Below are 27,844 nucleotides of genomic sequence, written 5' to 3'. Positions count from 1 at the left end.
GATCGGCCGTCGGGGACTGCCCCGATTGGTGTAAAGGGCCGCCGCTCAATCGGGCTGGGTCCAGTTTACAGTCAAAGTTGGGGACTTTGAACCAGAGTCCCTCGGCGAAGGCGCAGCGTGGCGGGTTAGTAAAAGCGATGGGCGACGACGCAGGCATTGCTGAGGAGAAAGGGCGGTAGCCCTTGGCCTGTAGTGAGCAAGGCCCGGGGGGGGGGGAATCCCCCTTCGCCCAGCCCTTGTAGGTCCGCGGGCCGGTTCGGAGGAGCACTTTAGGGACCCGCTTGTGTTGTGGCTGTTGTCTGAACCGCTACTCGGTGTTTGTGGCACTTTTCTCCGCGTCGCGCCGTTTTGGGGGAAAACTCGCAAGGAGCTGGATCTCAGGCAAGCGGCTGTTGAGATGGGAACGTGGTCTCTGAGATGCTGCGTCTTTCCTAGCAGGCTGCTTGTTACGCCGGGCTCCCCCCACGTGATGCCTTTTCAAAGTGCGGGATTGCCGCTTAGGACGAGCAAACCTGGGCTGCAAACTTCCAGGCGGCCGCTAGAGGGCAGTAAAGAGAGACGGAAAACCCTTCCCTGCCCTCTGGCGGCGGTGCGCGTTTTTGCAGCCCAGGTCTGTTAGCCCCACGTTATTCCCATCTAATATGGTTAAGATTGAATATATCGGGAGGCCGTCAGATTGAGTAAAAGTACGTCCCGTGTCTTTGGCTGCTGATAAAAAAAGCATGAAGTGCTGCATTTCTCTTTGCTACTTTTCTGTATTAAGAAATGCTTTTACCGGTCACTTTACTCATGCTTGTTGTTATGCCATCAGTTGCATAAAGATGGAAGCTTTTGTACAAAGGAAAGGATACGCAGACCTGCTCAATGGCTGTTTTTTTGTTTTTAGAAGAAGAATTCAAGCTAATCATGTTTTTCTCAGTATGTTCCAGTTGTAAAAATCTGTTTGGGTAGAATCAGGACTCAGGTCCTCCTTTATGTTTTTGCAGAAATGGCTGGCAAGAGCCAGCAGCAGACCCTTCAAGAAGAATTGACCTGTTCCATCTGCTATGACCTCTTCAGGAACCCTGTCATGCTGGAATGCATGCACCATTTTTGTAAGGAATGTATCCAGAAATACTGGAATAGTTGCTCTGGAACTGCCACTTGCCCCCAGTGTCGGCAGAAGTTCCCTTCCCGGTCCTTTCATCCCAATTTCCTTGTATCTAATGTAGTGGAGACAGTTCGAAAATCTGTCTCTGAACAGCACAGAAGGAAATCCCAGGTGAGTAGCCATGTGGTGAAATCAGAATTGCTTCTGTTTTCCTTGGCCATTTGGCAAATAGCATATTTAGTGTGCAGCACATTTCAATAGAGAGCCAGTTTGGTGTTGTGGTTAAGGCACCAGGCTAGAAATCAGGAGACCATAAGTTCTAGTCCCACCTTAGGCACAAAACCAGCTGTGTGACCTTGCCAAGAAAACTGCAGGGACTAATCCAGGCAGTTGCCAGGAGTCAACTATGACTCAAAGGCACCAAAAAAAAAATATTGCAATAAGCCAATATGCAGCTTGTTTGTTTTACCACATTGTATGAACTGACATGTTATAAACAATGGTTTATGGCTTGATGCGAAGCCATGAATAGTGGCTAAGACAGTAAAACATGATTAAACAAATTATGCTTTAGCATGACTTGTTTTCCCCATCTGGACTGCTTTTTAGAATTAATTATGGCTCTTGGTGTTTCTTTGAGTGAGGAAAGTGGCTAGGCTAGTATAATCCCCAGGCACTGGGTCAGGGAGTGGTATGGTCCTGTTGGCTGAATTTTTCCCAGCACTTTATGTCCTTATGTGTTTGTGTTTTGTTTTTATTATTTGTTTACTGTTTTGTTTTTATATGGGTTTGTTGGTGATGTGTGCTACCCTGAGTTGTGTGCCGAGTGAGTGGCTATATAAATCAAATAGATAAATAAATAAAATAACCACGTTTGAAAAAGGACATTTTATAAATTGGTACAAATCTCTGGATTGCTTAGGCTTTGACAGTACAACAAAAGAAATTTAAGGAAGTCTATAGTGAAATGTTTTGAGCAAATAAAAAAAATGTCCAATATAGTAAACATTTTATCAAACCTTTTAAATTTAATTGTTCTGGAACTCTTTAGTGTGATAATGGTGATACGGAATTCTGAAGAAATTAGCAATGTGGTAATATATATTATTTAATCACTCCCAATAAATGTCTCCTCTTATGGGCATGGTTTGGTTAACTCCTTCTGTGGTTTATTTATCCGTATCACTGGTTTCCTCCTCTTTCACAAGCTCATCATGGATGGTTCTTGGTTTGCATGGCTTCTCATTTTGGTTAGCTTGGAGAAGACAAGCCAGAGCTATTCACGTGAAAAGATAAATAGATACATGAATCACAGAATCATCAAGAGGTATTACTTAGCTATACCCAAATGAATGTAATTGATTACATCCATTTGGGTATAGCTAAGTAATAGCTTAGTCCAGGTACATGCCACACATTCCCTGAAGAAGTCTAGTTTTCCATTGTGTGCAAACATGCCTTGTATCTTCTAGCAAGTACTTAACCATAAAGCTGCTGAAGAAAAGTCAGATAACTTTTGGATCAAGATATTTATATTTTTGTTTCATCCTCTCCTGCCCCTTTTCAGTTCACTTTGGCAATATGCATTATGTTTACCATTTGGCTCTGCAGAGCCCAGAAATTATATTTTCTCTCCCTGCTGCATTTAGCTCTTTTCCTATCTTTAACTTCCTTGCTGTTTTAATCCTTTGCTAAATTTCCTTTTCCTCACCTCACAGTAATGTTCTTTCCAGCACAATACTGGAGAACAAGAATTTTTCTAGGATCCTTATCTGCCATTGGGACAAACAGAGGTTAGGATGAAAATGCCTGAGGAAAAGCTGGGGCTAGGTTTCTTGTATTCCTGGGATTCAAAATCCCAACTGATTGACCAAGATTGCTTTGTGAGGATGCTTCCTTATAGACAGGAAATGGCTGCCAGTAAAAAGCTAGTCCATCTTTCTTTACTAATTGATTTTTTACGTAAGAAAAAAGATAGAAAAAGAGGTCACAAATGAAAGAAGACAGTGTTGGAAACATTGCTAAATTCCACGCATGAGAACACAACCAACATTTTGTCTGAAAGCATTTTAGGCATGGTCCCTTAGCTTAACCTATCTTATAGGTGGGGTGAGTGGAGAAAGCAAGAGGGGGGCGGTCTGGCAAGTGAATGAAAAAGACTATAATAATTGTTGATTAGGGAACAGTGCCAAAGCAAGTAAAGTGAAGCTCTTAGGCCCAGTGCCAACTCTGCAACTTACATGTTGGCATCCATCATCAGGACCAAATGGGAGCTTTCATATTTACATCTTGAACTTTCATACTTGTGTCGTGGCATTGGATGCAAGCATGTAAGCTGTAGGGTTTGTATCACAACATCACTACGCATGTTTTATCACTCCTCCCACCCCTCTGGATGCCTGTGGTGAAGTTAGTTGTTTTGTTAAAGAAAAAGAACTTAAGGAGAAGACAACAGTATGGCACTATTTTCATATCTTTTCTCTAAGGAAGGTCAAGGGAGATTCAGGTGCTATCTGATTTTTAATGAACAACAACTTCATGGGATAAGTGAGGCTGAAAAAAACAAATTACTTCTTCCTAATGGAACTGCAACTCTTTATTGTACTGGCTCCAAAATTGGAAGTTGTTCAGACATATTGAGGCAAACGCTTTATTTGTTTATTCATTCGTATTTAGATGGACCTCCAAAAGCTCCTTCAGTCCTACCAGATGAAGTATGAGAAACTGCTGAAAATGAAGCGCGTGACTGAGGAGAAGATCTGGAATTTGGTGGTAATGTTACTGGTTTGGGGCTAGAAGCAAAATGACTGAGGTGCTAGATATGGTGACATTCGGGGTTGGGGAGAGGTGGGGCATTTTGACCACCTGCCAGAAAGGACTGAAAGTGATCAGACAATCTTAATTGCAGAAAATATATAAATGAAAGAGGAAAAAATGCCCCTGGTCTGGGCCTTGAAAGACTTATCAAGTCAACAAGACCAAAGCTGGGATTCCTTGCATTGTGTGACTCATCCATCCTAATGCTATTCTTAAAATACAGGCAAAAAAGGTAAAGCAGTCAATAAATAATGGTTGCTTCAGGATTGCCACAGGGCAAACTAATCATCTGCCCAGATAATCATTGATCTGCTGAGGCTTCTCAGCAGAATGGAAGATTAATACCTCTAATTGCAGATTTTGCACAGAGCAGTGGGGGAGTTATTGGGGAAAGTACGCAGATGGAGAAGGAGCTTAACACCATAAAACCAATCTTTTTCCTGCTTTGTGCCATAAGGTTTAGAAGTCATATTTCACACAGTAATTTCTGTGAAGAAAACCAGCAAAATCTCAAATAATGAAAAAAGGGGTGAGGAGAGAATGTTCCATACCAAAGTCTTAGACAAAAGTATTACAAAATAACCCAGACGTTTGTTTATGAAAACATCATAAAAGAAAACATAACATTGTATGTAAAAGGTTTTCCTGCTGAAAAATATTTGCGAAAGAAATGCCTCTAAAGCAATCCCTGAGATAATGGAGACTATTTAGTGTTGTAAATAATATGGGATAAAGGCAGAGCAAACTTCCTCAACTCTCTCTAAAGTTCTTATTATTTGTGTGTGTGTGCACGCGCTCATAGATGAATGAGAAATATCCGACAGCCAAGTCCACATCTTCCATAAGCCGTTTCTGCCACAAAGTTTTCTGGGCTGACAGCCAATGGGCAGCTATTTTCAGTTGTACTATACACAATAGGAGAGAAATCAAAATGTGTTTATTCAGAGATACATCATCTTTATCTCATTCAACATTGGATTATAATTTCTGTGTACTAATTGACCCACCTCTTTAATGGGGAAGAATTCAGATGGAATATTAACATTTCTTGAAATTTAATAACATAGCTCTATAAAAGAAGTTTTTTTTTTTAATCTTCAAACCAAAGAAGGTGCAGAATAATTTGTGAGTATTGAGGAACTCAGAATAGCCTTAAAAGGATTAGAGATGAATGCTGGAATATAAGGTGATTTTATGATCTGTACAGTGAATTCTCACTCGTGATTCATAGAATAGCACAGTTTTGCCAGTGGTTGTATAGCTACTGCAGAAAAGGAGAAAACTTCCTTGTCTTGTCCCTTTTCTCCGCAGGGTCACCCCATTCCATTAGTACAATTCCAAATTATGTCTACAGTGTTTGATATGAGGTATATTGAAGCTATTATTTATTGCATGTATTTCCCCAATCTTTTTTCTAGAGCTCAAGGTGGCTTACTTGGGAGGATCTCCCATAATTTGGGCTGTGATTAAGCTCATTGTGATAGTATGATGAGCAGAACCATTGAAAGCTTGGAAATTAGTGTTGGGGTAGTGATACAATTCATCTGTTTTCTCACACCAGATTTGTGAGGGTTTCTTGAACTCATTGTCAGCATGACAGGCCATGGGTTTGAGGAAAGTTTTACGAGACTGCATCAATGAGTGGACCTTCTGGTTTAGTAAATGCTTCCCCATTTGTATACAGAATTAACACTTTAAGGATGATGGACACTAATGAATTTCTGGTGTTTTTCTTTCGTGGTGGTTTGCTTAGTTTTTAAGAGTTGGCGGAATGCACAGCTGAGTGAAAGAGCATTCCATTAATTTTTCCAAAAGACTGGCCTCTGCACTGTTGAGAGAAGAGAAATATGTCACCAAAAGAAGTACTGACTATGTTGATAGTCTTGGCAAGCTGAGCATTTGCTACAGCACTCTGCAACTTTATCATGCTGGCTGGGGAATTCTGGGAGTTGGTCCACCCATTGTAAGAAACTGTGACAGTTCCCAGCGAAAGCAACTCCCATTGAAACCGATTTAGGTTCAAAGAAAAGTTCATTTATTGAGACAGAAGTGTACAGTTCTAGAGCATGGCTGAAACTAAAAGCCCACGTGCGCCAAATTGAATTTTACCCCCTTTCCACCTTTCACCTCCCCTCTTCCATCCCATAGTCCTTCTTGTGCATGTCACTGGGTCTCTCCTGGTCTCACGCTGGTACGGCCTTGGGCATTGCTGCGAAACAGATAACAGTCCATCCTGGCCTAACGGTTCACCTTCTAGCTCCTTCCACCCCCCCACCCCCACCTTTCTTGTAATGGCAGAAACAAAGCAAACAAACTAGCAAAATGGTTAATTGATTATGAGGCTTCTGACTCCCATCTTATAAGATGCTGAGGTTGAGAAGCACTATTGTTAGAGAATAAGAAGCTGTTAAGGCAAGATCTAGACAGGAGACAGATGATTTAGAGATAGCTAAAAGCAGCTAACATCCAGTCTGGAGCTAGGACTATCTTAGGAAGCTGTTATCCAGGGCTTAAAAGAGCATCTTTTAGTGCCTAATCCAGCGGTCCCCAAACTCTTCAGCTCATCAACTTCCAAACATTATTTGAAAATAATTTAATAAACACTAATTAATAGTACTACTACTACTACTAAAAATAATATCAACCCCTTGGATAGTCCCATTGACACTTGGGGGTTGATACTGATCACTTTGGGGAATCCTGGTCTAATCCTTTTGTGCTCTTACACTGGATGTGTTAGATCAGGGCTTCTCAAACTGTTTTGCTGAACCCCTGCAAAACAAGGGGTTGTTGACTCCACAAGAACTTGATGGGGTTCCATGAGAGAATAAGGGCAAAAGCAAAAAAGGTCACTCAGACTCAGCCAGTTTTCTATCACTAGAGCTTTACCTCTTGATCAGGAGTTCTGGGAAATTTGGGTTGGTTTTTTTATAACTAACAGGCCTGAAAAAGTATAAGAACCCCTGTGTTAGCATAATCATCATCATTTAACGGTGTTGCACTGTTTCAGAGATACCATTCTCTCCTTAAACAAGCATGTATACTCTATTATCCGAGCCTCTAATGCTTTTACAGAGTACATTGTGTTCTGTGACTCTTCAGCACTCAAGCAGACATCATGTAACAGTTTACTCTGAGGCCATTGTCAGGGATGTTTAGAATTCCAGGCTGAAAACCTGAATATTTCCAAGAAAACAAACTATACTAATTAACTCAGAAAGTTTGTGTATACTTTTCTCCTGGATACAATATGTACATCCTCTACTTTCCTTATATTGCAGGAAGGATGAATGGAAAATAAGGATCAAGGAACACTTAACCCTAATATTTTGTCTTACGGTTCGACAACTCTTTGTCATTGACCATGCTGACAGGATTAACAGGATCTGAAACCTAAAATATCTGGACGGCACCTGATCTAAAGGATATAAATGAGCTGTGGCAAGCCTCAAATACGCCTGCGTTATCCTCCGTGTGTGAAAGGAGGTTTTAGTTTAAAACCACTTCAAGAATTAGCCCAGTTCTTAAAATTAATAATGGGAAATGGTGATTTGGCCAAAATACTTAGCCTAGTGGAACAAGGAGAACCATGTAAAAGCAGTATAGCCAATATGTGGCAAGAAGGATAAATGCTTTCAATGTAGGTTACAGAGCCAATCAAAAAAGAGAGGCAGAGATCAGAGAAAATCAGTTCGGTGTAATGGTAGGCAGATTCAGATCAAATCCCTAATCAACTATAAAGCTTTTGTGCTAGCCGCCCTCAGGTTGACCTACCACACAAAAGTGTTGTGAGGATAAAAGAAGAGGGATGATGTATGCAACCTGAACCCTTGGAGGAAAGGTGGCATATACATGTATTAAATGCTGAACAATGAAACAGTCAGCTCAGGCAACTCACTTTGAGGTTATGAAAAAGCAGCAATTTGTTCATTATTTAAATTAGTGTATATTTAGTCCCGGGGAAGGGAAGTAGACTTGTTTGCTTTTCTGCCTCAAGTGCCAAAAAAGCTTGAATGAGTCCTTGTTCTGCCTCTGTCCCTCCTGACCATGGCTTCCAGTCAGGAGAGCTTGGCTAATGCCAATCATAATGGTAGTGCGTGGTCCAATTTCTCTGTCCCTGGATGTGGTGTTGGGGAAGGGCGAGGGCTGCTGCTTAACCTCAAGGATTCTTCAGGGATCCGTTGTGTGCCCTATGCTTTTAACATACCCATGAAGCCATGAGAAAAAGTCATGCTGATGATATCCAGCTCTTCCCCTCTTTGTCAGCCAGAGTCAAGGAGGTTATTCATGTCCTGTATTGGTGTCTGGATGCAATGATACATCAGATATAAGTTAACAAGATTAGGCTCACAACAAAATGGATTAAACCAGCTAATGTGCAATTGGGGTAGATCATGACACCTTTTGAAGAATCAAGTTTACAGCTTGGCATGCTTCTGAATTTAGCATTCAACTTGGGCAGTTATGAGGCTGTTGTGGTCAGGATGCCATCGTTTAGATTCTACTAGTATGCCCTTCACTGGTGAAGACATATTTGTCTACTTTATCCATTTTGTAATTACCTCTCATGTAGACCACTGAAATACAGTGTGCGGCTGCCGTATAGAATATTTGGAAGCTGCGGTTAAGGAGTGATGAAATTCTTTCTGACATGTGGTTTGCTGATCACATCACTCCACCTTTTTAACAGCACTGGCATTCAGTATGTCTCTAAATCCAGCTAAATGTGCTGGTTCTTACCCACAAATCTAAACAGATTATCACCAGACATACAATCAAGCAGTAAACAATAACCTAATCAAGGAGCTACCAGAGGGGGTGCAGGGAAACACCCCCACCAACACTGGCAGGGCATGCCACTGTATATAAACAGAGAGCAAACCCCACTCCATTCTAGCACTGAAGATGTTACCTAGCCAGGTAACAAAACGTTTGCAAGAAAACAACCAAGCTCAGAGAACCCCAAGGACTCCACAGCCCTGAACGGGTTGGTGGGGCTCAAATACCTGAAGGACTGCCTCAGCTTGTATGAACTTTCTCAAATTGTTTATGTCCTACCCTCAAGAAAACTAGGCTGGGGGGGGGGGGGCTGGATTGTTGTTTAATAAGGCAGAATGCTAAAATATTGGTTGGCTTGGTTTGTGTTTATTATGATATCTATATATACTACATTTCTTCTGGGAGGTCTAGCAAGATATGTAGGGTCTCCATTTTATCTGTAACACAACCCTGTGAGTGATGACGACTGGCCAGGAGTCATGAACTCCGTGCTGAATGAAGACTTGAACCTGGATCTTCCCAGTTCAACGTCTTAATGACTGTGCCATACTGGTTGCCTTGATAATACACTAATCATTGATGATTTAAAAATTAAAATGAAATAGAAAAACCTGACTCTCTGCTTGTCTCATGCTCTTAATTCTGATATATTATGTATTAGAATATTAAATTGTACACCATCTGAGAATGCCCTTTCTGGACTGAAATTTGACTACAACATTTTATTATTATTTTTTTAAACAACCAGCCAACCCCAGCATATATACTTCTGAGTGGGGAGGGATATTTGCTGAATGATCTTAGTTTTCCTCTTGATGTCCTGTCAGAAATATTTAATATGCGGTTTCTACTGAACAGCCATAGTAATCATTAAATAGGCTTTTAAAAAACTTAAAGCCTATTATTTACCCTTGAGGTGTCAACAAGGTGAAGGAACATGATAAGTAATAACAGTCTTACAGCTTATCAGGGAAACAGTACATCTAATCCACCTTCAACAAAATTTATATGGGTAAAGGTTGGAAGCATGCAGGTCTCAGAAGCATTAGATTTAAGTTCATGAAAGTTTCTTCTGTAATCAGTCTGTTAGCTCTTCATTCTTTGGTTTCAGTACAAACTAGTACAGCTACCGCTGAGGAAGCAGTGATTTTAAAAATTGTTGAATCAATGTGATAAATATACTAGGTGGTTTCAAGGAACATCTCTAAACATTTTTTTAAAATGCAAAATCCAATCCAAACTGTGACAGAATTGAATTTGCATAATGGATGTGTAAGCAAAATGGTTGGTTTGCTTCTTTGTGTATTTAAAACATTTGTATAGCCACCCCTTTTAAAACAACCCTGTGCAGCTTACAACCAGTAAAACAATATAATTTTATAACAATATAAAACCAACAGCAATAAAAACAGAAAAAGTGGTGCCACAGTCAGTCACGCTCCCCTGATGCAACTCACATTCTCATCCCACCCTGACCTCGCCATGTCTCAACGCCTGAGGGAAGAGCCAGGTTTTAAGTGCTCTCTGGAAGGATAGAAGGGGAGGAGCTGGTCGGATCTCGGGGGGAAGAGTGTTCCGTAGGGTGGGTGCTGCAATGGAAAAGGCACGCTTTCAAGGACCCACAAGATGGGAATGTGTAAAGGAAGGGACCTGGAGTATACCTACCCTATCCGCTCTGGTGGGACGGGCAGATCTCAGGGAGAGGCAGTCCCACAGATAACCTGATCCCATGCCATGTTGGGCTTGAAAGGTAATAGCTAGTACCTTGAATTGCACCCTGAAAAAAACTCAGAGCCAGTGTAGTTTGCAAAACAGGTGTAATACGGGTGAACCTACGAACGTCCAACACTGCATGTGCCACTGCATTCTGGACCAGTTGTAACTTTGGGATGGTCTTCAAGGGCAGCCCCATGTAGAGCGCAATTCAGTAATCCAAATGGGAAGATATCAAAGTGTGAGTGACCATGAGCAAGGTCTCCTGGTCCAGGAAAGGGTGCAATTAAAGCACAAAACAAATCTGGGCAACCCCGCCCCCAACAGTCACAGCTGCCACCTGCTCATTGAGCAATAGCTGTGAGTCCAGGAGGATCCCCAAATTGCGCACCAAGTGCAACTCTGTCCAGAATCAAAGACCCTCGGGGGTCAAAAACACAAAGCCACTCTGTCTTGCCAGGGTTGAGTTGAAGTTGGTTCCTCCCCGTCCAGACCCTCACAGCTTCCAGGCTCTAGATCAGTGCTGTGACAGCATCATCTGCCTGGTTCCCATATAGAAGTTCAATAAAAAAAACTAAAATGATATGAATGTGTTCAATTAAATAGAGACCTGTTGCTGGGAAATTGAAATTAAAGACTTTTGATGGGAGTTCTGTTAACAGCCTTCCCAACATGGTGTATTTGGCCATGTTGGCAGCAGAAATGGGACGGGCATGATTTCGTTAGAAACAGAATAGAGTGTTGTATTACTTAGATTTTTTTTAAAAATAAAATATCTGATTTCTCTTTTCCTGTTAATAATTTTTAATGATTTTTTTACCATAATCTTATTCATGTCAGAAGCTTATTCATAAGTAGACTCATTTAGTTTTATGGGATTTACTCCAGAAGTACCAGTGGGCTTTGTCATCTGGGGTTTCACATATGATAGAGGTTAGACCTCACACATTTGCAGTTTTTGTCTTGTTTCTTGCAGATGCATCAAGTATATTTTCTAAAAGTTAGGGTTAGATGGTCTGCACCATGTAATTGCTCTTTCTTGTTCAGTCATGGAACTTGGAAATGGAAAGCTCAGTCATGGCAGATCTCAGCAGAGAAGCCTGGTCATGAAGTTTCATTGGCTTTTTCATGGCCATCTTCTTCAGCATGACTTGGTCATCTGGCACTGGAGGGAGATGCCCTGGTCAAGCCACATACCTCACATTGACTTCTCTGCTCCTTGTGGTTCTTTCATGATCTCAGTGAAGGGCCTCCCGATAGTGCCACTGCCTTCAGACTTGTTGTGGCTTGTTCCAATGACAGTGTGGCCAGGATGATGATTGGAGGCTTCAGAGGAAAGGATTACTCCTGCATCAGAAAGTCACTGGGGCAAAGTGCAAGAGTCTGCAGAAGCACCCACAGCATGATCAGGAGGCCCATCCACTGCAATGATGTCAGCCTTGCAAGGTAGTCCAGACAAAAAGCACACCCAGAAGTACTAGCTCTAACTTTATTGTAAGGTTACAGTAACAGAATCCTGCAAGTCTGAAAGTACATCTCTCCCCGCTAGTCTTTACAGTCCAAAAAACTAGGGAAGGTCCCCTCTGAGACATTTGCCATTCCTTCTGTGGACTCAGGTGCCACTTGTCTGACCATTGTCTAGTCTGTGGCTCTTCCTCCTGTCTCCCAAGGTCATTCTCACATACCATGAAAGAGTTGCACAGGGCAGAGAAGCCACCATGAGTCAGGTGGCATGAGTGGGGCAACTCCCTCTGTTTCCAGCTGAGAAAGTCAGGGGGCCAACTTCCATGAAGCCTCTGAACTTGACAAACCCAACAAAATCCATCACAGCCAAGCAAGGGGAAGAAAGTATACATTGTGCAGGTAAGCTGTATGGGAGGAAGAAGGTCTAGAACTGAACACCCCAGTTCCCACAGACAGGATTCTTTATCAATGATTTTATGTTGAAATGGAGCCCTTGTGAACGACCAGGGTCACCTGCATAGGACTGCAGTTGTGTGAATCTGGCAGAAGTTGCAGGCAAGTGCTACCCGAGGGCCTTTATGCACTCTGAAACACATTTTTCCCTTTGAACCCAAAGCACTGCCCAGCACTATTGCATTAATGATCACTTTTTCTCTTTTGTTTGCTTTATATTTACCATAAGTTAAAATGATAAAACGTAGCTGCACTTGTAGTGCAGAATGGTTCCATGGAGCTGGATGCAAGAGATTTGTTGGCTAGTTTCCTTTTCCAGATCAATTTTTTTCATGTTTGCATAAAGGTCACTATATTTTGCTACTAGAAATCGCCACAGGTGACAATGCACGATCACAAAAAGACATAAGTGGATTGTCTTGCCCTAGCAATTACAGGATATGGTCATAGGAAATTAAGATTCCCTACCTGAAGCAGGATGTATCGAGCAGAAGGAAAATGGATGAACTGTGTGTTGGCACAATTTGTGAAATATATAATGACTATGATTTTAGTGGAGGTTGTCATCCATCAGCAATTTTTAAAAGGCTTTGGTAGCCTAGTTTAACAAGCTTTGCTAGTTTAAAATGACAGTAGTAAGTAGGAAATAATGTTCATTTCAAAAGAAGTAATTTGAATTCAAAATTAACTCTAATCACTTTGAGCCTACTGAGACTCGCTATAGAAAGCCTCGCATTAAGTGTGCATCAGAGGACTGTTAAAAAGAAAGAAGGAAATCAAATAATATGAGACAGATGAACATTGGGGCTTGTTTTGGTCCCCCTAAATATAAGCACTGTGTAATTTGTTTTGATAATTTTGTCTGCAATGAAATAGAATGGCAGAGGAGAAAGGAGGTCAATGATAATGTGATTAGACGAGATTTCTTTGTCACTATATTGGGTCCCCAAAAGTGCTGGACTGCCATGTTTACAGAAAATTGGAGAGAGACAAATAAAATGCTCACAAGCGTACAAAAGATAAGAGAGGGCTTATGTTTATGCATTTTTAATACCACTAAATTAGAAAAACTCTAATGAAAATGAAAGGCAAGTCTGTTGTGAGCATTCAGTAGAAAAGGCTCATTCCAACCTGCTGTCCTCAAAACTCATATGTTCAGCTTCTGACTCTTGTTTACTATTAACATAGTCGTAGTATTACTGATTAATTGCTGCATAAGCAGTTGGCCATTATGCATTTGCGTCATACCCTGTTGTGATAGGACTGTTTTTAGTGTAAAAATATAACAGTATTTTTCAGTGAAAGATAAGGGGGAAAAAGAACAAAAGGAGTCAAGTCATTATAACTTATTACATGTGGGAAAGGAACTGTTCACATAAAGACCAATCAAGGAACAAAGTAAACTTGCAATTACACTGAACAGGAAGCAATTAGAGAAATAAGTCACAAAAAAGAAGCTTCAAATTAAAGTTGCAATAGCTCTGAAAAGACTCAGTAGTGCTTTGCCAGACCATGCTAAAAAGAATAGCATCATAATTGCCTTTAAATGAGAAAAATCTTTACCAAGTCTGTTTGAAAGAAGACCGAAAGACAGCTTGGGAAAATTGTGGTGCAATGAATTGACTGCAACATCTAGATTCTCTGTAAAAGTGAGACAGGATAATTCCAGTTTAAATGGTAGCATAGATACAACTGCTGCCCTGTGGCAGTGCAAATCACTAAGGAGATAACTGAATGCTTTAAATAAAAGGGTCGTGTTTTGCTCTTCTCTTAACAAAGTGATGATGTACTTCCCACAAAGCTTTTAGGGTTGTAATATCTGTTACAGCAAAGCAAAGAAGATAGCTGTTGAATGTATCAACCAAACACCTTTTTTCTATTTCTTGGGATCTTTACCTCTGTTTAGGAAACATCTGGCAAACTGAACTCGGAGATCCGAGCAGCATTTCAACATCTTCATCAGATCCTGGAAGAGGAGGAAAGAAGGGTGCTGATGGAACTGGCTAGAGAAGAAGAACAGTGTCTGTTGAGACTGGAAAAAACTTCTGTGCAACTAATAGAAGAGATTTCTGAGTTAAAGAAGAACATGGGGCAGATACAGCAGAAACTTAACAACCTGGGATGTTCATCGGTGCTGAAGGTGAAACTTCCTACACTTAAACTGAGATGGGGGCTGGACTTAGGAGATGGAATCCAGACCAAATTAGCCTTTCCTCAGTCACGTTCATGCTGCAAAAACATACTGAGGTGCAGGGAAAGTGGTAGACCAAGAGGGCATGGGACAGTTCAGAGGAATGGGTCATCTCCTAGGTGAGAGGAAATGCAAGCTCCAAGAAGTCCCCATATATTAATTTACAATCTGAAAATGTTTGCCTTTATTGATCACAAGTTTTATTGTCTTGTCCATTACTAGACTTGACATTTTGCAGCATGCTGCCAGAGGAGGAGAATTTTTGTTTGGCTTTCTAATGGCAGCTATATCTCTATCTGTCCTCCCATCCCTTCCCATTTTCACAGGGGTGAGTAATGAGAACACCTCCCTCCCTCCTTCCCATTTCTTGCACTCTTGACAAACATGACAAGGCAAACTTCAGCTGACATTCTCTCCCTCCTCCCCAGTGGGAAGAGCTTGCTCTTTTCACTTCCATTTCTGTAACACGGAATGATAACCGGTGGTTTAATGTGATCTTTTTACATTACAGTAAGTTGCTATGACTACTGTGGCAGGATTGTTAAGTGAACGGCTGAATCTCCCTCTGCCATAGATCTTGTGGGAAGTTGTCTGTCTTGAGAAATGTACTGCAAACTCTACAATACAAAGCCCTTGAGTCTTGTAGGGCCCAAAGACTACTGACTCTGTATTTTGTCAAATAATGCTATTCAAGGAAACATCACTATTGATGCGGGAGATAAAATGCCAGAGCATAGCCCCAGAAGTCTCTTACAGCAATCTAATGGTGAAGGGAAGGGCTGAAGTTCAGTGGTGGAGCATGGGCATTGCATTGAAAACATCTCAAGTTCAGCCCCTCCCATCCCATAGAATTGAGAAAGGCTCCTCTCTGAAAACCTGGAGAGCTTCTGCTAGCCACCACAAAGCAGTGGTCTAGCACTAAATGTACACACTGCAGTAAACCATGGTTTGTTTTAACTGGATTATTTTTTTTTTTAATGTTTTTTTTATTTTTACAACAAACACAAAACAAACATAAACAAACAAAAACATAAAAAGGCATAAAAAAGCATCTTCCATTTTATACCGTGTGTCAACCAGTTAAACTCGTTGGTGCCCCTTTCATAATCTTAAATTCTCATATCATCTATTCAAAAATATACTTGTATACTTATCAATTAACAATTATTAATCATTCATAGCTAATCTATAAAATCATATATTACAAAAAATTTTAACTTTCAATAGGATTAGTAATACATCTCCATCTATCTATTATATGTGTATATATATAATAATTAATATCAAATTTCTATTATAAAATTTCCTAATCTATTACATTACTATATTTTCTCATCTAATCATTAATAAAAACAAATCCCGTGTCATATAAAATTTGCTTATCTTCTTACTCTAATTTCAAATCTCAATTTAACTCATCTCTGCACATTCCATAATTTTGAATAACTTCCTCCTGCATAAGTACTTTTTAATTTTTCCAATTCTTAAGAGTTACAATTCTAACCAATATCAGTTACAGTATCAATTACAATTCTAACCAAATTACAGTTCTAACCAGATTTCACTACATGTTATACAATTTTTAACTATATATCTCAGATTTATACTTTATTCCAGCGCTTGCATAATTTTGAGTTCACCCTTTTCATTCAATGTCCCAAAATATCTGGCTGTTCATTCCTTTTTCTATATTATTGGATAAGAGAAAGCAATAATAAGTGTCCTTTTGAACATTCTGCTTTTGGAAGCTTCTGTCAGTTCCATCATTGTTGTATTCCCCTGATTTTCTCTTTAAACATCTGCAATAGTTTCTTTCAATATTGTTTTACTTCTTCTTTTTGTACATTCTCTTAGTACGATTTTCCATTATAATCTTGTATAATCTTTTTCTCACCCTCAGTGCCAAGAACAAATCTGTCTCTCTTCATTTATCAGTTGATTAACCCTTTTAATTCTCAGTTTATAGGCCTCACAATAATTCCGTTTAATGTTTCTGATTTCTTGTACTATTTCTTCCTTTTCCAATGATCCCGTTTTATGTTTAATTAAGTCCATTTTAGCTTTAATATCTTTTTTCTTTTTTTTTTTTTTTTTGAGAATTTCTGCAGCTCTTCTTCCAATTTTTTATAGTCATCCTCAATAGTTTAAAGATCTTTTTCTGCATTGTGTTTCTCATATAGTCTATTATCTTGATAAACCTTCATTGAGTCAAAGGATTCTTTATCTTTGTTCTTGCCAAAAATAAGAGAAAAAAAGAAGCAAAAGGAGAGAAAAAAAAAAAGAAGGAAAAATAAAAAGAAAAGGAAAAGAAGGAAAAGGCTAAGCCTCTTTAAAAAAAAAAATCCATCTGGGGGGGGAATAGAAAGCAAAGCAGAGCTTCTAGCAGAAAAAAGAGCTACTGCCACTAATCAAGGCTCTTGTGACTGGCTCAAACTTTCCATCTTAATGTTTTCAAAGTCGCTTTCAACTCCACTTTCTTGTTTATAGTTACGGATGGCACCTGTATAAACATGCACATCCCACTATCTTTTTAGAAAGCACAGGGTCTTTGAGCGTGCGTCACAATGAAAAAAAAAAGCACTAATTCGCGCCTCTAAATGGCAGTGCAACTTTCTTTCATTTACTTTCTCTTAACTCCACTTTCCCCATTTCAAAGTCAAAAAGATATAAATTTCTTATAACAATAAAAAAATCTTAGTAAAAAAAAAAGGCTTAAAATAAAAAGTTATTGAGTATTAAAAAGAGAAAGCCAATCCAGTTAAAAATATATTTTTTTTTAAAAGAAAAACATCTTGTCAATTCCACTAAAAAGGGAAAGTTGAAAAGAAAAATTTTCTCCCCCTTCTTTTTTTTAATAGGGTTCAATCTCGCCGCTTAATCCACTTTTCTTCACTTTTAAAAATCTCTTTAAGTTACTTAAGGTGTTCTCTAAGAATAGTTGAATAGTAAAAGTCCATCTCACCCAGTTGACACCCTTCTCTTCCATCTTCCTTTGGAGCTGTCCCGGCTTTCGCAGCCATTTTTGGCTGCCTCTCCTCCACCGGCTTCAAGAGCTTCTCCCCGGATCGATCTGGGACTTGCGGCGTCCCTGAGATCCGCGGGACGCGCCCTTTGCGTTCGCCATCTCTACGGGACGGCTTAGGTCCATCGGGACCGTCCGGGCGAGGAGATATCGGCTGCCATCCTGGGAACCCAGGATCGCCCGCCGTATCGCCGCGACGCCAGCTCCGCCCTCTTAACTGGATTATTGAACCAGCTGCAATGGCCCAATACATGCATAATATTGAGCCATGAGCCATGGATTCATAAAACATTCATATGTTACATTAAACCAAGTTATAGTGTTGTGCAGTGTAAGAATCCAAGCACAGTAAGGCAAGTTCTTAAGTTCTGTTGCCTGTAGGTAGTCTCACATTAAAAACAAAACAATCGTCTTCTGTGCCAATGGAGGCTATTCTTGGACTCCCAAGAGCCTGAACTAACCCTAGCACCTGGTTAAATGATAGAATCATACCTTGAAATGGGCCATATATGCCCTCAGTACAGGCATCTAAATTAAAGCACCCCCGATGCATCACAGTCCAGCTTCTGCTTGCAAACATCCAAGGAAGGGGACCCACTGCTTCTCTGGGTAATAGGTCCCACTGTTGAGCTGATTGCATTGTTAAGAAGCTTTTTCAGCATCCAACCAGAATTTTCCTTCCTAAATCCATTATTCTACTTCCTGCCCTCTGGAATGATAGAGCTTGCCTTTTGAGGGACTTGAAGAGCGCAGTTACATCTTCCCCTCTGTCTTTTTGCTCTTCCTGCAGTTAAACTTTCCCAGTTTCTTCAGCCTCGTCGTAGGACTAGTTTTTAGTCCCAGGATGACCTTCACCACCCTCCTCTGAACCTATTCCTCTTCGTCTGAATCCTTCTTATGAAGTGTGGTACCAGAACCAGATGCAGTATTTAGGTTGGAACTGGCCAATGTGGCATAAATAAATTGTATAGTGAGATGGGCACCATATGTAAATTTGAAAAATAAATAAAAATAAAATAAAAGGTTGCAGCCCATCATTTAGCAACTATTTTTGGTAATACAGCTCACAATTTTCTCTTTTTGCAACCATATCAAGTATTATTCCAATATTATTTCCCCAAGTACTAATCTCAACTTATCTGTCCCCCATGCTCTGTTTGTGGATTTGATTTCTCTTTCCTGTTCAATTACTTTCAGCCCATTTCTCTTAATCCATCAAGATTGTTTTGAGTTTTATTTATCTCTTCTAGCTGTTCCATCAGTTTTTGCCACCTGCAAATATTATAAAAAACATTCCTGTCATCTGTTTATCCATTAATAAAAATGTTGAAGATTATGGGACCTAGAAATGCACCAGTTTGATGAGGAACCATGGATGAGTATTTGTTAAGTACAGTTTTTGAGCTAATTAAATATCCACTTAATTGTCATGTCATCCAGCCCACACTAAACTAGTTTGCTAATCTGAATATCATGGGCACTTGGTTAAATGCTTTGCTGAAATCAAGATACATCTACAGAATTCTCATAATTTTACTAAAGGGAGCGACCTAATTTAAAAAATAGTTAAGAATAATCTGGAAAGGCTATTGACAAATCCATGCTTACTGCATCATTTTCCAGGTATTTTCAGAATTATTGCTTTATGAGTTAATCTAGGATTTTCCCAAATTATCTGTGTAAGCCTGACAGACCCTTTGTCCTCAAGGTAAATTGTGACATCCACATTCTAGAGTAAGACATTTGTAACCTTTCTTCCAGTTTAGGATGTTGTCCTAAAAAATGTCGTCTTTCTAGCAATTCCTTGAACAATCACTAATAAAAGCAGTTCAGTGGAAAAACAGGAAGAAAGGAGACGGTTAATGATTACTAAAAAACTATATTTATCTCATTCCCCCCCCCCAATGGATTAGATGGATTTAGTGAAGTTCCCAGACAGTCTTCAATTCAGGCTCTCAGAAACAGACCTACTTAGCTTTACAAAATGGCTTACTATGTGCATTCCTCTAAATGTGAGGGTAGGAATCTACTTTAAAGACAGAGCTCCTTACAAAATGCATTAGAAAACAGATATCATTTTTTCCTTCATCATCAAACTTTTCATTTTGCTGAATATATATATTTGTAAAATTTAGTGTAAGCTGCCTTGTTGGCAATCCATCTTGGAGCTAAAAGATGGGTTATAATTTATATAAACATACCTTACCTACCTATTATGCTGTTCCCTTTCAGGATAAGCAACACGCAAAGGGCAGAAAAGGAATAAGAACTAATAAAATATATAAATTAAAGGCATAGCTTAGAAAAAGAGGAAATAAAAGGAAATACAGTGGGGCAAAAAAGTATTTAGTCAGCCACCAATTGTGCAAGTTCTCCCACTTAAAAAGATGAGAGAGGCCTGTAATTTTCATCATAGGTATACCTCAACTATGAGAGACAAAATGGGGGGAAAAATCCAGAAAATCACATTGTCTGATTTTTAAAGAATTTATTTGCAAATCATGGTGGGAAATAAGTATTTGGTCAATATCAAAAGTTCATCTCAATACTTTGTTATATATCCTTTGTTGGCAATGACAGAGGTCAAATGTTTTCTGTAAGTCTTCACAAGGTTTTCACACACTGTTGCTGGTATTTTGGCCCATTCCTCCATGCAGATCTCCTCTAGAGCAGTGATGTTTTGGGGCTGTCGCTGGGCAACACGGACTTTCAACTCCCTCCAAAGGTTTTCCATGGGGTTGAGATCTGGAGACTGGCTAGGCCACTCCAGGACCTTGAAATGCTTCTTATGAAGCCACTCCTTCGTTGCCTGGGCAGTGTGTTTGGGATCATTGTCATGCTGAAAGACCCAGCCACGTTTCATCTTCAATGCCCTTGCTGATGGAAGGAGGTGTTCACTCAAAATCTCACAATACATGGCCCCATTCATTCTTTCCTTTACACGGATCAGTCGTCCTGGTCCCTTTGCAGAAAAACAGCCCCAAAGCATGATGTTTCCACCCCCATGCTTCACAGTAGGTATGGTGTTCTTTGGATGCAACTCAGCATTTTCTCTCCTCCAAACACGACAAGTTGAGTTTAGACCAAAATGTTCTACTTTGGTTTCATGTGACCATATGACATTCTCCCAATCCTCTTCTGGATCATCCAAATGCTCTCTAGCAAACTTCAGACAGGCCCGGACATGTACTGGCTTAAGCAGGGGGACATGTCTGGCCCTGTAGGATTTGAGTCCCTGGCAGCGTAGTGTGTTACTGATGGTAGCCTTTGTTACTTTGGTCTCAGCTCTCTGCAGGTCATTCACTAGGTCCCCCCATGTGGTTCTGGGATTTTTGCTCACCGTTCTTGTGATCATTTTGACCCCACAGGGTGAGATCTTGCATGGAGCCCCAGATCAAGGGAGATTATCAGTGGTCTTGTATGTCTTCCATTTTCTAATTATTGCTCCCACAGTTGATTTCTTCACACCAAGCTGCTTGCCTATTGCAGATTCAGTCTTCCCAGCCTGGTGCAGGTCTACAATTTTGTTTCTGGTGTCCTTCAACAGCTCTTTGGTCTTGGCCATAGTGAAGTTTGGAGTGTGACTGTTTGAGGTTGTGGACAGGTGTCTTTTATACTGATAACAAGGTCAAACAGGTGCCATTACTACAGGTAACGAGTGGAGGACAGAGGAGCCTCTTAAAGAAGTAGTTACAGGTCTGTGAGAGCCAGACATCTTGCTTGTTTGTAGGTGACCAAATACTTATTTTCCACCATGATTTGCAAATAAATTCTTTAAAAATCAGACAATGTGATTTTCTGGATTTTTTTCCCCATTTTGTCTCTCATAGTTGAGGTATACCTATGATGAAAATTACAGGCCTCTCTCATCTTTTTAAGTGGGAGAACTTGCACAATTGGTGGCTGACTAAATACTTTTTTGCCCCACTGTATAACAAAGTAGGCAGACACTTGCTCTTATGCACAGCCTTTTTTATTTGTTTTGATTAACTTTCATTCCTCACAATAGATCGCATATTATCTACTATCTTTCTGCCCCCATTTTCACATCCTAAAATTAATCCAGTTCCACATTCTACCAACTAACAAATTCATCTACTTGCTCTAGGGTGGGGTTCCCCCCCCCAAAATTTGTGCATAATTTACAATCATTCATTCTGCTTTCTCTGTCCAATAAAACTGTTTTAGTCTTTGATGCATTAATTTTCAGAACCATACAACTCATTACACCATACAATCTGATATTCACTACAAATCATTTGATTTCTCAGCCAACAACACAGCGTCTGCATACAAAGGAGCACATCTGTTCATGTCTACACCAGTACACCTCTAATGTTACCACAAGCATTCTTTACCTATTTGTCAGTGATTACGTTAAACAACCAAGGGCATTTGAAACATCCTTGTCTTAAGCCTGCTTAGTGTTGAACCATTCATTAAGTGCTCTGTTTCTTCCCCTGCATGTTTTGCTTTCATCAAATAATACTTTTACCACAATGACCAACCTTTAACTTCATAATCATATAAAACATTCCATAATTCCCCTTACCACGTTTCCCCAAATCAGCAAAAGTACAATAAACTTTATTTCTTACCTTTGTATTTACGATTGGTTCCAATGTAGTTTAAAATTAAATATACAGATAGGGACAAAGTTCTGTTGCTTTGCTGGTGATGTAGTACAGGTTTCTGGCTTCAGAGCCAAGGGCCTAGAAAGACCCAAAAAATTATATGTCTTGGATAATGAGGGACTGAAAGCTTACCTATCGCATCTCATTCATTTACAGAAACGTGTATTTACCATCTCCAGAATATAGTTCTTCAGCAATTAGCTTCCCCTTTGGAATTGTGTTTAATGTTCATTTAATTGATTGTCCTTCAGGACAGAAGACAGTAGGATCTACTGAAGCTGTTCCATACAAATTAAGTGAGGTGTTCCTTAATTTTCTCTGCTGCTTTTTGCAGGTGGAAACTGTGGCTGTCAGGTATGTGTTTGGAAAAGAAGAAAAAAGCTCCTTCACATGTTGTTCTTTTCTCACCTGCTCTGGTCCAAGGGAATATTTTCAGCAGGGTGGACAATGGGGTATCATCACCTTAGCGTTCAAAGCACTGAAACTTATCAGTTTGGAGGGAGCCAAAGAACTGCCCAAGGACATATGAGTAGATCTGTATCCTGTGAATGCTGGACACGGTTGCACAGATGTACTGGGCTCCGAATTGGGAGGGAAAGCTACAGCAACTGAAAAGGGGCTTTTGTGAAATGGTTGAGCTATTTTAGTCCCCCTTGTAGTCCCCCAGAAGTGATTAGCAGTCTAAATGGGCTGGAGGTTAGCGTGCCAGATTTGCAGGCCATCAGTTCCAACATGAGCTCAGTTAATCTGTTTTTGCTTTTCTATGCTGATCCTGGAGAGCTTTTCAGCTTCTCCCGGGTAGGCAGGAAATACACGCGCGCACATGCACACCCACCCACCATGCTTATTGAGCTCCTGTTGGATTCCTATATGTATCTCATTATTCTGTTTTATTATGACTCTACCAAGTTGTTCTAATGGCTAAATTGGAGATGTGGCATCCATTTCCTTCATGTTAACTGGTGACAGGGAAAATTGCTTGGGCAATTCTCCTTCACTCTGCTATGGGGACATTTTTACACATAAGGAAATGGCTTAAGGTTTCTGTTGGAGTCAAGAGTTTAAAATTAATTTGTTAATAGCATTTGGCTTATGCTTGTATTAACTCCATTTATACACTGTTACTGTGCGTGTTTCTGTTTGTCTGAAAACTAGCTTCCTGCATGATGCTCGTGACTTTCTTCTGGCCTACCAGACTGGGCCAATAAACCACTTAGACTGAGAAAAGGCAGCAGACTGCCCAGGTCAGAAACTTGCCCTCTGATTTAAGCTGAACAGACATCGTGGGAATTTTGCCATTTTTCAACGATGCTTCATTCTTAAAACGTCTGCACTCACAGGCGTTGATGAGTTGCACGGTCTAGCACTGGAATTAGAAGGGAGAGGCCATGCTCTCTCCCCTTAGCTGTTGCTTTCAGAAGGCAATAAAGGGCTGCATGGTTTCCTGATCTTTGAGAAGTGGTAGGGTTGATGGATTTAATAAAAAACACCTCTACATCCTGCTCCCCGCCGTAATTTGAACATACTTCCATCTGTTACGTGGATTCACCAAATGGATATGGCTGAGCCACTTTATAACAGTTTTACTGCCACCTCTTTATAAAATTGGAAACACAATAATTTGCTGCACAAAAGTGTTGAGCGTTTTGTGCTCAATAAACATACTGCAGAGCGTCTAGGTGAATTGACTGGAAAGCTTTGGGGTTGGAGACAATTTACTTGATAAGGTAGGAATATCCTGATGTCTGTACTTTGTTTTGCTTAACTAACTTTCTTTCTGTTCCAGACCAGCAGTGCATCTAGCAACTTTGACCTTGGATCTAAAGCAGCACAAGGAGCTGCAGGATGGGCCCTTGCAGTATATATTTTGGCGAAAGATGCTGAAGTCCATCAGCCCAGGTGTGTTTCCCTGTTTGAAGGAAACTTGGGATAAAAAGATAGAATAGAGATCCTAAATAGCAGAGGCCTAACTTAATTCTGTTCACTGTTCCCGTAGCTCCTACTGCTCTGACCCTGGATCCAGAATCGGCCCACCCCAACCTCATCCTCTCCAAAGATCTGACTTCAGTGACAGAGAGAGAGACACCTCAGAGAGTACCTAGAAGCCCCAGACGTTTCGTGCAGAGTGTGAATGTGTTGGCTACCGAGTCCTTTGAAAGCGGGCGGCATTACTGGGAAGTCTGGGTGGGCAACAAGACCAAGTGGGAATTGGGAGTGGCTGCAGACAATGTGGACCGGACAGCAAGAGTCCGGCTGTGTCCAGATAATGGCTATTGGACTATAAGGCTGTGGAGCAATGCCCAGTATTGGGCTGCAGCGACTCCCTGGGTACGTTTGAAGCCCCAGCACTTGCTGCGGAAAGTGGGTGTGTTATTGGACTGCAAGGCCAAAACGGTGACTTTCTATGATGCTGAGGAGATGTCACTTCTCTTTACTTTCCACCAGTTATGGGCTAGCAGATTCTACCCTTTCTTCAGTACTGGCTTTAGTCATGGTGAGAAGAATGCCGAGCCCATGAGGATCTGCCACCCTCTCAGGCTGTAGAATCTCCTTCTCCTTGTTTCACAGAATTTGGTGGAACCCGAGGGGGTCCCTTTTGTTTCTCTCTGCCTTTGCCATTGTTAAGGTCTTGTTTCTCTGTCCCCCTCTACTGCCACTGAAAGATGTTTCTTGAGATTTCAACCCTTTATATTTGTAATATAGATTCCAGCCAACTATAATGGAAAATGAAGGTTTGTTGACCATTTCTATTTAAAGTGGTCCCTGATTGTCTTTTCTAAGGTGGGTCTTCTTCTTTTTTTAATATAATAGGATCATTATCATTCAGTTAAGGTTCAACCTAGCAAATACTGAAGCAAAAGATCTTGTCTATATTCTAATATATTAGAAGAAAATGATAGGTTTAAGTTTCTACTTCCTATTATCACTTTTTCCAGGTGTAAATATATTTCCTACACATACATAGGCTTTGTACTTTACCTGGTTAGTTTCTCCATCTGCTTGAAGAAAAAATTCCTCATCAGTGAGACTCAGCCATCCAAAAGTGCTGTTAATTTTCACTTGTATCCTGAGTTAAGAACAAAAGGAAGCTGAATTTAAAGAGAGAGCGTGAAGGAGAAGAAACTGTTCTTTAAAATGCTTTAAACAACCCATGAATTACACAACGGACATAACACCAGCAGGAATAAGAGCATAACGCCTTGTCCTGGATTCTGAGGAGATTCAGTCAGTGAAAGAGACCGGGAGAAGCCTTTCCCTTGATGCAGGACTAAGATGCTAAGGAAAATTAGATTGGTGCCACATCTTTAAAGGAGCCTACCAGATTCACAGATCCAAGACTGAAGGACAGTTTATAGTGCAGAGGAATATTTTTCCCAATTTTGCAGTATAGTTCTCAAGTCAAAAAAGGAGGCATTTTTATTTTATTTTAAAATATAATAGTAGAAAAGCCCCTTTTTGAAAACGAGCATTTTGTGTATGTGTGTTTTATTGACATGAAAACAAGAACAATTTATGGAGGACTGTAAACTGGAAGTAGACAAGTCAGCTCGTACTTCTTCAACATATGATTCAGAATAACAGCACAAACTGATTTTGGTAATAACCATAGCAAATTGCATGAGAGGGTTGCTGTATTAGGGAATGGAGACCAGCTCTGCAGCACTTTGGGGCTGTTGATAGATGCAATTTTAGGCTATCAGATGAAACTTCAGGGATAGCTCAGTATCTGCCAGCGATGTGTAAGAGGCTACTTCTAGTATCTGTACAACGAGCTGTTTGTTTTCCTTACCATAAAGCCAAATGTACTGTTTGCTATGACACATTAAAACAAAAACGAATGCTTATTTCTGCCTATTGTTCAGAAACTTTCCACTTCATACTCTCCATATTTCTACCACTTGGTGCAATAGGAAAGAAATTTGACAAATCAGTTTTTTGTCTAGTGTTGACATTAAATAATCTATTCATAGGAGGAGTGGAATTTCTTTTCTTGATTTTTTTTTCTTCCTTTCTGTTTTGGTGTAGTTCCTTAATGTGCCAGAGGAGGGCAGTGTCTGCCAGTAGAACGTTTTAACAGGTGGAGTCCTTGGTGCGCTCTGAGTTTGGTTATTTGTTTTCAGATGCTTCATTACCTGACTAGGTAACACAGTTTACCTGACTAGGTTACACTGTTCAGTACCTGACTGTTACCTGAACACTGTTACCTAGTCACTGATGATGCACCTGGTGCACTGATGATGTTACCTAGTCAGGTAATGAAATGTCTGTAAAAAGCAAACAAGTTCAGAGAGCACCAAGGACTCCACAGTTCAACCCTGAGCTACATTTATTCTCTTCTACAGGAGTTTTAACAGGTGCTCAACTGTTGATTCATACTTGTCATTTTTAGCATGGTATCCTTAGTTGCTTGCAAAGTGGATTTATCATGTAATTTTTTTAAAAAACTGCAGGTTCAAAAAATTGCACACAGGAATTATTTTTAAAGAGAGGAAAGTCTCCCTTCCAAGACTTCTTCATTGGTGGTCCAAAGATCCATAATTGGTTAAGGCAAAAAAAAAAAAAAAAGGAATGCTCTGATTCACAGGATCCAAAGTTTTTCCAGTCCTCAGAGAATATGTTTTCCAGACATGCCCCTAATCTTTGCAGTAGGCGAGATAATATTTCAAAAAAGGTCTGACAATCTTGAAAGGGAAAAGGGGAAATGCTACTTTTCTTCCTGGCTTGCCAGTATGAACTTGGCAGGGCTTTGGATGGGATGCATTTTCCACCTACTAATGTCCCTGTGGTGCCTAGTAGGATTTGGTGGCAAGAGGGCTTTCTGCATCTGTTGTGCCACATGGAGAAAGGCGCATCTGCTCTGAACCTCAGTATTTTGGTGGTTTCACTCAATTAAACAGTGAGCTGATTAATAGCTTCAGTTAGTCAAACCTTCAAACTCAAGTAGCTAGTAGCAGTTACTCCCTATCAAATGACATTAAGTTGGCCTTCTGGGGAGGAAGCTCAACTAAATCCAGCATCACGTACTTGGGGCCCAGCTTCTGGAAGACCACAAATTCTGTAACTTAATACAAGATCTCCTTTACCTCAAGCTGCCTCCTTTGGACAGTTAATCCCTATAACCTACAATAATAGTCAATAAAGTTAACAATGACTAAATCTATTTCCAAATCTGGATGAAAACTGGATAGAAGTTTTGAATTTGGGCATTAAACCTTGGATAAGGCATTTTGAGATTGAATTTCAATGAAATTGTGATATTTGAAAATTTCTTAAAAGTTCAAATTGTGACTCTTGTCTCCAGATTCTAATGGAAGAATGCCATTTATTGCAAGCTACTTGCAGATTTTCCAGAACCTTTGAGCTGAGGTTCAAAACTGGATTAAGCAGACTTCCTCTCAGGTTGATTTCAGGGATTGGCCTCTGCTGTATAACTGTCCACCAAACCAAGGCCAGTTTCATTGTGTGGAGGAAGAGGGGTGAAATTAGTTCTTAAGAGCATATTGAACAGTTCTAAATAGGACATGGTGACAATTTCAGCCAAAATCCTGAGACAAAAATGGGTACCAGAAGTTTCTCCATAATAGAGACAAGTTGGGTTTGTATAACCCAAGGCACTTCCCTACAGCCATTGGCTTCATCTCCTGAACCTTCAGAAGCTTCTTGCATCATCCTGTAGAGGG

At 40.3% G+C, this 27,844-nt stretch overlaps 1 protein-coding gene across 2 annotated transcripts; it reads left to right on the top strand.

The window, feature by feature from the left end:
- LOC103056256 (zinc-binding protein A33-like) lies at positions 1–26,136 on the top strand. Of its 2 annotated transcripts, none has more exons than XM_007434418.4 (7): positions 1–124; positions 987–1,261; positions 3,767–3,862; positions 14,223–14,456; positions 22,498–22,517; positions 23,950–24,062; positions 24,160–26,136. In XM_007434418.4, the coding sequence occupies exons 2-7, from the start codon at positions 989–991 to the stop codon at positions 24,705–24,707; spliced, it is 1,284 nt and encodes a 427-aa protein (XP_007434480.1). In that variant the 5' UTR covers positions 1–124; positions 987–988; the 3' UTR covers positions 24,708–26,136. The 2 variants fall into 2 exon arrangements, with proteins under 2 accessions (XP_007434480.1, XP_025026424.1); XM_025170656.2 differs by lacking the exon at positions 1–124 and adding an exon at positions 131–381.
- Positions 26,137–27,844: the final 1,708 nt, after the last annotated feature.

The sequence above is a fragment of the Python bivittatus genome, unplaced genomic scaffold, assembly GCF_059951505.1.
Source record: "Python bivittatus isolate LINGU-HERP-01145 unplaced genomic scaffold, Pbiv_v1 ctg000080_np1212, whole genome shotgun sequence".
Classification (NCBI taxonomy): Eukaryota; Metazoa; Chordata; class Lepidosauria; order Squamata; family Pythonidae; genus Python; species Python bivittatus.
Note: the sequence above shows the minus strand (reverse complement) of the source record. Positions and strands in the feature narration are given on the sequence as shown.